This window comes from Siphateles boraxobius, unplaced genomic scaffold (assembly GCF_051911475.1).
Source record: "Siphateles boraxobius isolate OS27281-9 unplaced genomic scaffold, OSU_SipBor_1 12, whole genome shotgun sequence".
Classification (NCBI taxonomy): domain Eukaryota; kingdom Metazoa; phylum Chordata; class Actinopteri; order Cypriniformes; family Leuciscidae; genus Siphateles; species Siphateles boraxobius.
The window spans coordinates 34,192,078-34,205,022 of NW_027508722.1; the positions used below are offsets into that span (position 1 = coordinate 34,192,078).

The 12,945-nt window shown below is 40.6% G+C and overlaps 1 protein-coding gene across 1 annotated transcript in view; it reads right to left on the bottom strand.

The window, feature by feature from the left end:
- Positions 1–5,130: 5,130 nt before the first annotated feature.
- xylb (xylulokinase homolog (H. influenzae)) overlaps positions 5,131–12,945 on the bottom strand; it is a 59,714-nt gene continuing 51,899 nt past the window's right edge. Inside the window, exon 19 of the mRNA XM_077219231.1 lies at positions 5,131–5,307. Within this exon, the coding sequence (XP_077075346.1) occupies positions 5,266–5,307 (42 nt within the window). The 3' untranslated portion in view covers positions 5,131–5,265. The remainder of the gene's footprint in view (positions 5,308–12,945) is intronic.

The window sequence follows — 12,945 nt, forward strand, 5'->3', positions numbered from 1 at the left end:
TCATGTAGCCTACGTTTGGAAGTAAAGCAAGAGTGAATGATCGTTTGCCTGTGAATAATTACTGTAATTCGTCTGCCGTGCAATAGAGAACTGGCACTAGAACGTCAACAGAGCAATTTCAAAGGTGAATTAGTAAATAAATGTTTTACTGGCCAGATCTGAAGAGTTTGCAGGGTTTCCCCGCTGGAGCGAGTCCAATAGAAACTTAATTCACTGCAGATTCTGAAACGTGAGAGAAGGAGAAGAAGAGCAGTTTGAGTCTCAGTGTGTGTTTCTGCGGTTCTGGAGCGAGAGTGTTTCTGCTGCATTATTCTTCAAACTGACACAATGACGATACAATGTGCGGCGTCAGCTGACAGTGATTTATCCAGAATGGCACACCGCCTCCTCTCCTGACATGCTAATGCATCGGGATCTAATCAAACCTGACACTTTAATTGATCTGGGAATGTATAATTGGGAAATGCAAGGACAGGCGTTATTTTCTGCAACACTTACATAAACTGCACTGCAGACACAGAACCAGAACCAGAACCAGAACCAGAAGCAGACACAGAACCAGAACCAGAACCAGAAGCAGACACAGAACCAGAAGCAGACACAGAACCAGAACCAGAACCAGAAGCAGACACAGAACCAGAACCAGAACCAGAACCAGAAGCAGACACAGAACCAGAAGCAGACACAGAACCAGGACCAGAACCAGAACCAGAAGCAGACACAGAACCAGAACCAGAACCAGAACCAGAACCAGAACTAGAACCAGAACCAGAAGCAGACACAGAACCAGAAGCAGACACAGAACCAGGACCAGAACCAGAACCAGAAGCAGACACAGAACCAGAACTAGAACCAGAACCAGGACCAGGACCAGGACCAGGACCAGACACAGAACCAGGACCAGAACCAGGACCAGAAGCAGACACAGAACCAGAAGCAGACACAGAACCAGAAGCAGGACCAGGACCAGAACCAGAACCAGGACCAGAACCAGAAGCAGACACAGAACCAGAAGCGGACACAGAACCAGAAGCGGACACAGAACCAGAACCAGAACCAGGACCAGGACCAGGACCAGGACAAGGACCAGACACAGAACCAGGACCAGGACCAGAACCAGAACCAGAACCAGAAGCAGACACAGAACCAGAAACAGAAGCAGACACAGAAGCAAAACCAGAACCGGACACAGAACCAGAACCAGGAGCAGGACCAGAACCAAAACCAGAACCAGACACAGAACCAGAACCGGACAAAGAACCAGAACCAGAACCGGACACAGAACCAGAACCAGACACAGAACCAGAACCGGACAAAGAACCAGAACCGGACACGGAACCAGAACCATACACAGAACCAGAACCGGACACAGAACCAGAACCAGAACCAGACACAGAACCAGAACCGGACACAGAACCAGACACAGAACCAGACACAGAACCAAAACCAGAACCAGACACAGAACCAGGACCAGGACCAGAACCAGAACCAGACACAGAACCAGGACCAGGACCAGGACCAGAACCAGAACCAGACACAGAACCAGGACCAGGACCAGGACCAGAACCAGAACCAGAGACAGAACCAGGACCAGGACCAGAACCAGAACCAGAACCAGACACAGACACAGGACCAGGACCAGGACCAGAACCAGAACCAGAACCAGACACAGACACAGACACAGGACCAGGACCAGGACCAGACACAGAACCAGGACCAGGACCAGGACCAGACACAGAACCAGGACCAGGACCAGAACCAGAACCAGACACAGAACCAGGACCAGGACCAGGACCAGGACCAGGACCAGAACCAGAACCAGAGACAGAACCAGGACCAGGACCAGAACCAGAACCAGAACCAGAGACAGAACCAGGACCAGGACCAGAACCAGAACCAAAACCAGAACCAGACACAGAACCAGGACCAGGACCAGAACCAGAACCAGACACAGAACCAGGACCAGGACCAGGACCAGAACCAGAACCAGAGACAGAACCAGGACCAGGACCAGAACCAGAACCAGAACCAGAGACAGAACCAGGACCAGGACCAGAACCAGAACCAGAACCAGACACAGACACAGGACCAGGACCAGGACCAGACACAGACTGCTGACCAATGCAACACACAGTATAAAAACATTTTAAATGTATAAATAAATAGACACATTTAAAATTGTTTATTTAATTCATGTTTTTAAACGTAGATTAATAAAACAATAAAAAGTACTTTAATAAGTCATTTTAAAGTCACATGTTAAATCGTTTTTTTAAAGCATTTGGTAAACCGTTTCTCTATTTATTTGCCAAATGCTTTTCTTTATCCATTTGTCAATCGAGTTAAAAATGCCAAATAAACAATTTTAAATGTGTCTATTTATTTGTACATTTAAAATGTTTTTATTTATTTATTGTTTTATGGTTTTATTGCAATACATTTAAAAAACGAATTAAATAAACAACTTTAAAAATGTCTATTAATTTGTGCATTTAAAAGTGATTTATTTATATACATTTTTATGTTTGAATTATTAAATTGATATATTGAATCTTCATTTTATTTTTAAGTGGCACTCCTGGTCCTCCATGTGTGTCCGGGTTATTATAGTTAACTAACACTAAAACCAGAAAAAACTTTTGTTACTTGAAATAAAATAAACCGTACCTAAAATAAAAGATAATATAAAAATAAAATATAAACTTATTTTATTTCAGCTAGTTGCCTCATTTTTATTTAGTTTAACTTAAACAAAAGTAACTGAAATTAAAATTATTAAAAAATATATGAAATATAAAAATCAAAACTATTTTACTAAAACTGAAAGAAAAATTAATCAAAACTATAAAGATGTGTTTAAGAACTATGCAGACATGATTAAAAGAATCTAACAAATCTAACAAAACTACTAAAACTTTAACTAAAATTTAAATTAGAAAATATATAAAAATCAAAACGAATTCAAAATATTAAGGAAAAATACAATAGCATCCAAACGATAGTAAAATAAGTGTGAATTTTCTGCATGCATTGAGTTCTCGGATGATACACTCTCTATGTATCCCACAATGCAATGTGCTTGACATTTCTAGAGTCATAAAAATTGGGTGTGATATAATTGTTACATATGATCTTGACAGATTATCTTCATCAGGGCTGCAAAAAGTCAAAATATTCTTCCAAATCAGATTAATAATGCAAAAACACCTGAAGACGAATGAGCTGATTCTGCGGCATGAAACACATCACTGCATGCTTTCACACGCTTATAAAAACACTAAGCATGTCTTAAGTGTAAAGTCAACATTATCTCTTAATTTACTCATTTAAGATCTTGAATTCATCAGAGCATGTTATTCAAGAGAATCTGAATTATCATGTTTCTTTCAGAAGAAAATCACTAGAATGGCATTTCATGTTGACTTAAAAGCAGAGATATTATGATATTTGTGCTCTGTAGATGATAACACAATGTTGTCTAAAGCACATAAACCAGAATTCCCTCAAATCTACAGTGAAGCTGTTAAATTAGCATCGGAAGCGTGTTTGTACATTAATTAGGAGGAATATTAATTGGATGAAATGAATCTGATGTGTGCACATGGGAAGCACACGAAGGAACGAGATGATGTTATTTCACACAATAAAGCAGCAGATTTTCCAGCAGCTTGACGGATCGAAATGAAATATAACTCAGTAATGAGCCGTTGGCGGGAAGGAAGAGCAGATTAAACTACTTCCTGCGGCGAGAGGAAGCATGTGATCGAGCTCTTGTGTTTCTACCTGTGTTTACCTGTGTTTCTAGCACATCGCAGTTTTAAACATGTTTGCATTCGTAAAAAGGTGAAAATGAAATGTGTCTGTCACGTCAGGGTCGGCGTGCTTCGTGCACGTGATGTGTTATGAATCTGCTTGGATATTAGTCATGAATATTAATTAGTTTGCCTGAAACACATCATCAGTCACGGCCAAAATCTACGGCCTGAATCAACATCAGGAAATACAAACACTTTAAATATTATATTACTGCAAATTTGAGGATGATCCATGAGTTAAAACTTTTGATTAAAACAGGAATATCGGCCAATGAGGTTTGTTATCCTTTTGAATTAAGTTTACTTTTTCTTGTTTTAAAGCTGCAGTGTGTAGTTTTTCCTCTTTGTCGCCATCTCTGTTCGAAATCTGCAATTGCAGTTATTTGTGGAATTATCAACTTTACGTGGGTTGTGCCTCGACACGGCCTCATCACGTAATGATATGAAGCAGCGCAGTTGACGGAAGGTAGCGTATTTTCAGGCGCTGCGTCATATCATTACGCCTGCTGCACTCATGGTACGGCAGTAAAGTTTCTTGATTATTACCCAGGAATGAGAGTATAGTTCCTAGCCATATCAGCCTAGAAAATCACAACTTTACATTTTCCGTCGGTCTTAGTGCACGATGTAACTACAGAAGAGTCAAGTTTTAAATAGGAAAAATATCGAAACACTTTGGTCATTTTTTGTTGAGAAATGCTAATGGTCTTGTCCACTTCAATGATGTATGCTAAGCTATGCTAAAAGTGGTACCGCCAGAACCGGAGATCGGCTGGATGGATTCAAAAACGGTAAAACTCAACAGTTTAACTCTGGGGGAGTTGTAAAATGAGCCTATTTCCCGAAAAAGTGGAGTATCCCTTTTACTACACTGTGTTTAACAAGAAAATACTATTTCAGTCTTTCTACTTCAAAGTGTTTTTGTTAAATTCAATGCACGGTAATTATCGTTACCTAAAACTAAAACTATTAAAAAAAATTATTTTAATTGAATTTAAGAAAACTTGAATTAATTAAAATATAAATATTAGTTGAAATACTTAAACTGAACAGAAATTGAAATGCTGACTAGGCAATAAACAGAAAAAAGTTTCAGTTGAAGCACTAAAATTATAAACTGGATATAAATGAAACTAAAACTGATACCAAAATAAAAATAAATGAAACCTAAAAAGCAACATTTTTAAAAAATGAATAAAAATCAAACTAAAATTAACATGAAATCTTAAAATCTAAAAATAAAAGATAATTCAAAATAATCAAATGAAAATAACACAGATTGAATGTGCTCGCGGTATCTCTTTAGCATGTGTTTCTGAGGCTCATTAACATGCAGCTGCTTCTGTTCATTATCATGTTAATCTCATATTTCACTGTCCACTTCGGTCTGAAATCATAAAAACAGATCCTCGCTCGTACACACGTTACAGCCCAGCGTAAAGCTCTTCATTCACAGATCGACTCGGACACGCATCAATAAAGTCACGGAGATCTGGAACATCAGCAGAATAACAGCGTTTTACACACACAGAAGCTCCACCAACACATCACACACACACCACTGATCGTTTATATCATCACACACACCACTGATCGTTTATATCATCCCAAAATGGAATATGGAGTTGGATATATACAGTCAAACCAAAAATGATTCAGACACCAGATATAATTGTTTATATTTATTACTAGTGTGTGCAGGACGCTATAGTTCATTCATTTATGTAAGTGAGGAGAGCAAAATAAAGTAAACTGTGACAAATTATACCCACAAAATTCAATAAAACTTAAACACAGACTGAACAACATGAAGCATTGCTTGGTGATTGGTTGAGCTAAACTGGTATTATCTACTTGTGTAGTTATTATTTAACAGCTGACAGATATTCAACATAATTCATGTGTGAGAGTCTAACAGAAGGACGGACAAAACCAGTCAAATATCAACTGATTTAATAACTCTGAGTTCTTGTCATATTTTAGTACCATTTTCTATACTATAGCGAATAAACTGTGATAATGTGAGAAATTTTGAAGGCGTCTGAATAAATGTTGGTTTGACTGTAATTCCATCTTTAACCACATACACTTTTATAGCAAATCTCAACCGCTTGATTCCCTATATCATCACAAAATGTAATTAAATTATCATCCAGCTCTGATGTAACTGAGACATGGACATATTAAGATGTTCTAAACACTAAGATCATAATTTTCTGTAAAGCTACTGTGAACTGTGTGAGAAGAGATGCACAAACTGATATAATCTCACCGGTCTGAGTGACAGTGTGTAAACGGTGAAATCTTCCTCAGATGTGTGTGTGACCCTCACCGCTGCGGTCAGTTTCAGCCGTTACAAAGACCATCTATACACACATAACTCCACTGATGATCTTCTCATCTACACACATAACTCTGGATCTTCACATCTGCACACATACACACATAACTCGATGATGATCTTCACATCTGCAGGGCAACAGTTTGCACATTAATCAAACCTGTACTTTAGGCAAATCCAGCTAAGAAAAATATGCTCTAAGAACTTTTAAAACAGTTTTTGTCTTGGTTACGCGAACATTACGTTTAGACATTCTTCAAACACTATTGGAATGTTACTTTTGAATGTTCTCTGAACATTCCGAAACTAGTAACATTTAAAAACATTAAAGTCCCCCTGTGGTGAAAATCCAGCTTTTAATGTAGTTTATATGTCTATGTGGTGTTTTAATATGCTTTAAGACAAACCATGTGTAAATTCATAAGTCGACAGCATTGCTGAGTATTTTCTCCTTAAAACTGCAGTGAACCAAAGACAGTCTCAAAAACACGCTTTGAAATCGCTGGTGTTTCTGACGTCACAAACTACCTTGTAACCAATCAGATCAACGTGTGATCGTCAACGAGTGGATCTCTGAGTGAGTGGAGGCGGGGCTCATTTACATATTCATAGAACGCGGATACGAAACGAGGTAAGGGTGTTGATTTACATTCAAGATGGAAAAAAACGCTTAAATATGTAATTTTGGTGAGATGAGTTTTAAGAGATAAAATGACTTACTACAGGGGGACAGGAAAATGAAGGAAAATAGTTCAATGAATGATGTATAAATAAATCATGTTTTTGTGCTAAGGTTTTGAGAGTATTATAAAAGACTAGATATCTATGTTACTGGAAGAACGTTTGTTCATAAATTTGAGAACGTTGGTGTAATGTCCGATGGTGGATGAATGAAGGTGACGGTACGCGGAGATACAAAATAGCAAGGATTTATTCCAATAAGTAAATTTCCAGACAAACAGAACAGTGTGCTAGTGCACAAACAATAACCAGCCATGAAAGAGGGGAACTTAAATACACAGATAATGACAAGGACAACAGGTGACGGTGATGATGATGATGAGGGTGATGAGGCGCAGGTGCAGGTGATGATGACAGAGGATTCTGGGAAGTGTAGTGAAGACACAGACGAAGAAGGCGGTGAATGTGACAGTTGGCAGTTTGCTGAGAATCTTCTTAATGAAAACATGTACTTTAAAGACAGAAACAGAAGTACATGTGTGTAGATTTTAGGACTCGCGTTCGTCTGACAGTGAAACAGAATCAAGTGTGTGTGTGTCGAGTGTCTCGTTTGATCAGATCTTCACACGGACTCATTCCTCTATTGCTTTATATCTTTGAAGTTCAGCGTCTTTGTTCTGCTTGTGTTGTTTTACATGAATATACGCCTACGTGTCAAAAACCACAGCAGATCTGAGTCTCCACAAACTCTGTCACACTCGTTCAAATCCTCATTTAGGAGGAAAAGATTCACTGATTGTGGAAATACAAATGTAACATATTTTCATTTGTTAAATCCACAGATACGATCATGACACTAAAGCAGACTCATGTTAGTTTAAACTTCATTCTCAAGTGAGCTTCAGATTTCATATATAGAAATACACAATATGAAACTGATAAGAATATGAATCAAAGAATAATATTGAGAAGAAAAAGAGAAACTCACTCCTCTTCACCGGATGACTTCAGCTTCAATAACACATTTAAACTTTAACACTAAGTTACTGTTCTGTAAATATTTGAAGTGAATATTATTAGACTTTCATATTACAATATAAACCGAAAATACAGTCATAAGTCAAATATGAGTTTGTTATTAAGCACTACAACCGGTTTTCTGATTTATCAAGCACAAACTCACAGTAGTTATTACAATGAAACCTTTAGCATTTAACTTTTTAAAACAGTTTCATAATTCACTTTTGAGCTCTTGCTATAGCTAACAACAGAATATAATGAATATAAAGATGTCATGAATTATGAATAAATACACTACAATTCAAAAATGACAAGAAATACATACTTTTATTCAGAAGGGACGCATTATTTGATTTCCATTACACAAGAGTAGGTGTTAAAACTTCATGCTGATTTGTACTCTGCTTTCGCCAAGATAATCACCAACTAAGACGTAGCTTTACAGTAACCTATGCTTCTCCATCCATTTACGCTTCTTTCCATCTGGTGACGTGAATCTCCTTCTGTCTGGTGTTAATAGCTGCAGTTTATTGCACGTCAGCACACACAACGGCTGCAACCACAGTGCGGTCCCCCCATAACAACCCTCTGGATTGAGCGGAGTAGGGAACATCTCTAGGGTCTTCAAGTGGGCACCTTCCGTCCTCAGTGTTTCGTCGACTAGCCCACGACACCTCAAGAGGGCTCGACAGTGACTCTGGCGTCCCAGAGTCACCCCCCTCCGTCCCCCACTCAACTCAGCCCAGCTTACTGACCTCTACTTCCCTCTTGCTGCTGAGACCTAACCACAATCTCACAATCTCTCCGCAACCCAACCATACGCGCCAACCCGTTTGACTAAGGCTGTCGAGCCCCATTGGTGCGTTAATATGCAGTTTCAGTGGCAACGGTTCCGTATGGCATACCACCTACCGCAAAACACAATATCTGCCCAACCACCCGTCATTCACGCAATATACACAGGAACGCAATGACTGTAAATACTATACAACCTATACAAATAAACCAACAGACTCTTCAAGTTTTCAAGAAATCTACGAAACCGTAGCATGGCGGCCTGTACACAGCCAGCTAGAATCTTTCCGTCTCAACCACAGCCAGTTGCTGCTCCTTTCTGCTGCTTCAGATAAGTTCTTTACTGTGCGACGCAACTCTTGGCCACTGAATCCGACGCCTCTGAGGAACCGGATTGTAGAGTGTGCCACAAAACCTCGACAACCCACTTCCACTGGATAAACCTGGACTCTCCATCCTCGCTGTTCTGCCTCAGTGGCCAGATGAGCATACCGCAATTTCTTCGTCTCATATGCCTCATCTACCGCATCCTCCCATGGCACTGTTAACTCTATCAGTTGAACAATGCGTGCTGATCCAGACCACAAAACAATATCTGGTCGTAGGTTAGTGGTGGGAATCTCAGGTGGAAAAATAAGCCATTGATCAAGATCAGCCAGCATCTTCCAGTCCCTAGCAGCTTCCAGTTGTCTTGGGCGAGAATTGGTGTTAGCACCTTTTCTTGTTGGTTGCTCGCCTGGGCGGAGGAATATTGTCTTCTGCGTGTAATGTTTTGCTAGAACAGGCGGTAACTTATTGGTCATACTACGCTTGCCTTCCAATGCTAAAGCCAAACATCGCAATACTTGGTCATGGCGCCAAGTAAACCGACCTTGGCTAAGAGCCACCTTACATCCTGTCAAAATGTGCCTTAATGTGGCAGGTGATGAACACAAAGGACAATTGGGATCCTCTCCTACCCAGAGGTTTAGGTTCTGCGGTGATGGGAGAACATCATATGTTGACCTAATAAGGAAACTGATCCTACTCTCTTCCATTGACCAAAGGTCTTGCCAGCCCATTTTGCGTTGTTCCACACTCTCCCATCTCATTCACTCTCCCTGCTTGGCCTGGGAAATGGCATTTATGCATCTCATCCTCTCCTCCTGCTTTCGCACCTCGTTGACTACCAGCTTCCTCCTTTGAGCTGGGCCTGCCTTGTGCCATTTAGGAGGAGCTAAACTGAGCCCAAAACCCCCTCTTCCATGCTGTACCTGTCCCACGATATCCCCAATTTGAAGGTCAGCCTTTGCCTCTACTACAGATTTCTTTGCTGACCACTTTCTACCAGTTTTTACCACAGGGGCTGCCTCCCTTACACATTTGTCGCGTGACTCTGCTAAAGTCATTTCCAGTCTGACCTTGGCACACTTAAACTCCTCGGTTAAAGCAGAGACTGGCAGCTGCAATACTCCTTTACTATAAAGTCCCACTCTGCTGAGGCACCGTGGAACTCCCAACCATTTCCTGATGTATGAACTTATTAACGCTTCCAGCTTATCCACTGTTGTCAAAGAAACCTCGTACACAGTAAGTGGCCACAGCAACCTTGGCAGTAGACCAAACTGAAAGCACCAGAGTTTCACTTTGCCTGGTAGAGCACAGCTGTTTATGCTCTTCAACCCTTCCACTGCTTGTCGTCTAACTTCTCCCACTCGAACTGTGTCCTTTAGATCCCCATCGTACCATCTCCCTAGACTCTTCACTGGCTTCTGAGAAACTGTTGGTGTTGCCTCACCATTAATGAAGAATGTTTTATCTACTACCTTGCCTTTAAAGATTGAGATGCTCCTTGATTTAGAGGGCTTAAATTGCATTCGTGGCCATTCAATATTATCTGTTAACTTCCCCAATAACCGATTAGTGCATGCTACCGTTGTAGTCATGGTTGTCATGTCATCCATGTATGCTCTGATTGGTGGTAGTCGCATCCCAGAAGCCAAGCGCTCTCCTCCTACTACCCATTTTGATAACCTAATGATTACTTCCATTGCCATGGTAAAAGCCAGTGGAGAAATTGTGCATCCTGCCATTATTCCAACCTCTAAGCATTGCCATGCGGTGCTGAATTCTGGCGTTGAGAAACTAAATTCCAAATCTCCAAAATAGGCTTTCACTAAATTTGTTATCGACATCGGTACCCTGAAAAAAATCAAATGATGCCCAAAGAAGCTCATGTGGCACTGAACCATATGCATTAGCTAAATCCAGGAATGTCAAGTGGAGCTCCTTCCTCTCCTTTTTAGCTGATTGAATTCGTTGCCAGCATCCTGAGAATCCTGGAATGCCCGCTTTTTGAACTGAAGTGTCAATGAAGCCATTCTTTAATTAGTAGGTTGACAATCTCTGAGCAATAATGCTGAAGAAAATCTTGCCTTCGACGTTTAATAGTGAAATAGGGGGAAACTGACTGATGCTTGTAGCATCTTTTTCTATGGGTATAAAGACTCCCCCTGCTCGGCGCCATGCTCTAGGTACAACCTGCTTTTCCCAAGCCACTTTTATCAATTTCCACAGAATTCATAGAACTCCTGAAGCACTCTTGTACACTCTGTACGGAACTCCATTAGGCCCTGGAGATGATGAAGCCCTTGCCTTTCTCACAACCTGCTCTATCTCTTTCCACTTAGGTGCACAGACCTCCATTTGGTATTCTGGTGGATTGACAGGTGGGCTGTCTGACGGAATTGACATAGGCTCATGCCTTTTTGCATCTGTATGCGTTTCCTCCAAATATCTCTCTAGCTCAACCCTAGATGCTTTTAAAGTGCCATTCTTCTCACTGGTGAATAACTTCTTTACGAATTTGAATGGATCTTTATAGAAATTACCCCTCGCACGCTCCTTCTTTTTGTAGCGTTTTCTGTAGGCGCTCAGCTCTGCGTAATGTTGCAAGCTTATCTTTTATGGCCCTTTGTAAGAGATTGAGTCCCTCCTTCTGACTTTGTTCTGCTCTTTTCCATTGCTTCCTCAGCTGTCTCCTTTCTCTAACTAACCCTTCAATTTTCTGCTGCCGTTTAGACAATCCAGGAGTAGTTTGTACTTTTTCCTTCCTTTTTTCCACACCAAACCTCTCACTTCCATATGCGTAAATGATGTCCCCAAATTTATCCAGCTTCTTTTCAACTGTACCAGTTAATCTTTCCAATGCAAAGCATAGATCTGTGTTTACCGTGTCCCATGCAGTTTTCTCACAAGCTCTTGGCCATCTAACTCCAGGCCTATGCCCGTTGAGGTTCTTTTCTCTCTTATGCTGGTTAGTCTGACCGGGTTCACAAGAATCAATGTGTTCATCACTAACTGTGCAAACCCTCCTCTTCTCTATGACAGGGGTGCTGATATCCTGCGAACTGTGGTTTGCTTCCTGTCGCTGGATTTCATTCGACTGACTTGACTGACTCCGTAAAGAAGTACTGATCAATGCGAGGCCCTTGTCCCTTCTCCCTCAAGCATTTCATTTTCCATTGATGAATCTTCAAACCCCTGACCGTTGTCGCCTTGCTCCAGCCACAGACACAAGCTTGGAGTTCAATGGCTTTGCTAACTGCAGAACCTGAACTAGTCTTTTGTGAAGTACTCTCCATACTCATATCCGTTTCCATTCCAAAGTCGTTAACCATGTTGTCCACCATTGAGTCATCTTCCGCCCCTGCTCTCGCAGACTCTAGGGGTATTTTCCTCTTTAATTTTTCAGAAGCCTTGGGCTGGTGTCTCCAGCATCCTGTAAACACAGAGCTGGATACTGCCGACAAGGGTAACTAACCCTTACCAGCCCCATTGGGGTCTCTTTCCTCCTGTCAGCTGTCTCTCCAGGCTGACACAAGGTCTTTCCCTTGTTGCCAGCAGCACTATTCACCGCAGTCACTGGACGTATCCAGATCTTCATGACAGTAAATCAATCATGACAGTAAAGACATTTATAATGTTACAAAAGATTCTATAAATAAATGCTGTTCTTTTCAACATTGATAATAATCAGAAATGTTTCTTTAGCATCAAATAATCACATTAGAATGATTTCTGAAGGATCATGTGACACTGAAGACTGGAGTAATGATGCATCACAAGAATAAATTACATTTTACTACATATTTTAAATTCTAATAATATGTAACATTTTTTTACCGTATTTTTGATCAAATAAATGCAGCATTGGTGAGCAGAAGAGACTCTTAAAAAACAAAATCTTACCAACAAAATTTCGAACGTTAGAGTCGCTGTGCAAAGCAAGCTATCTGCATTTGTTCTATTATT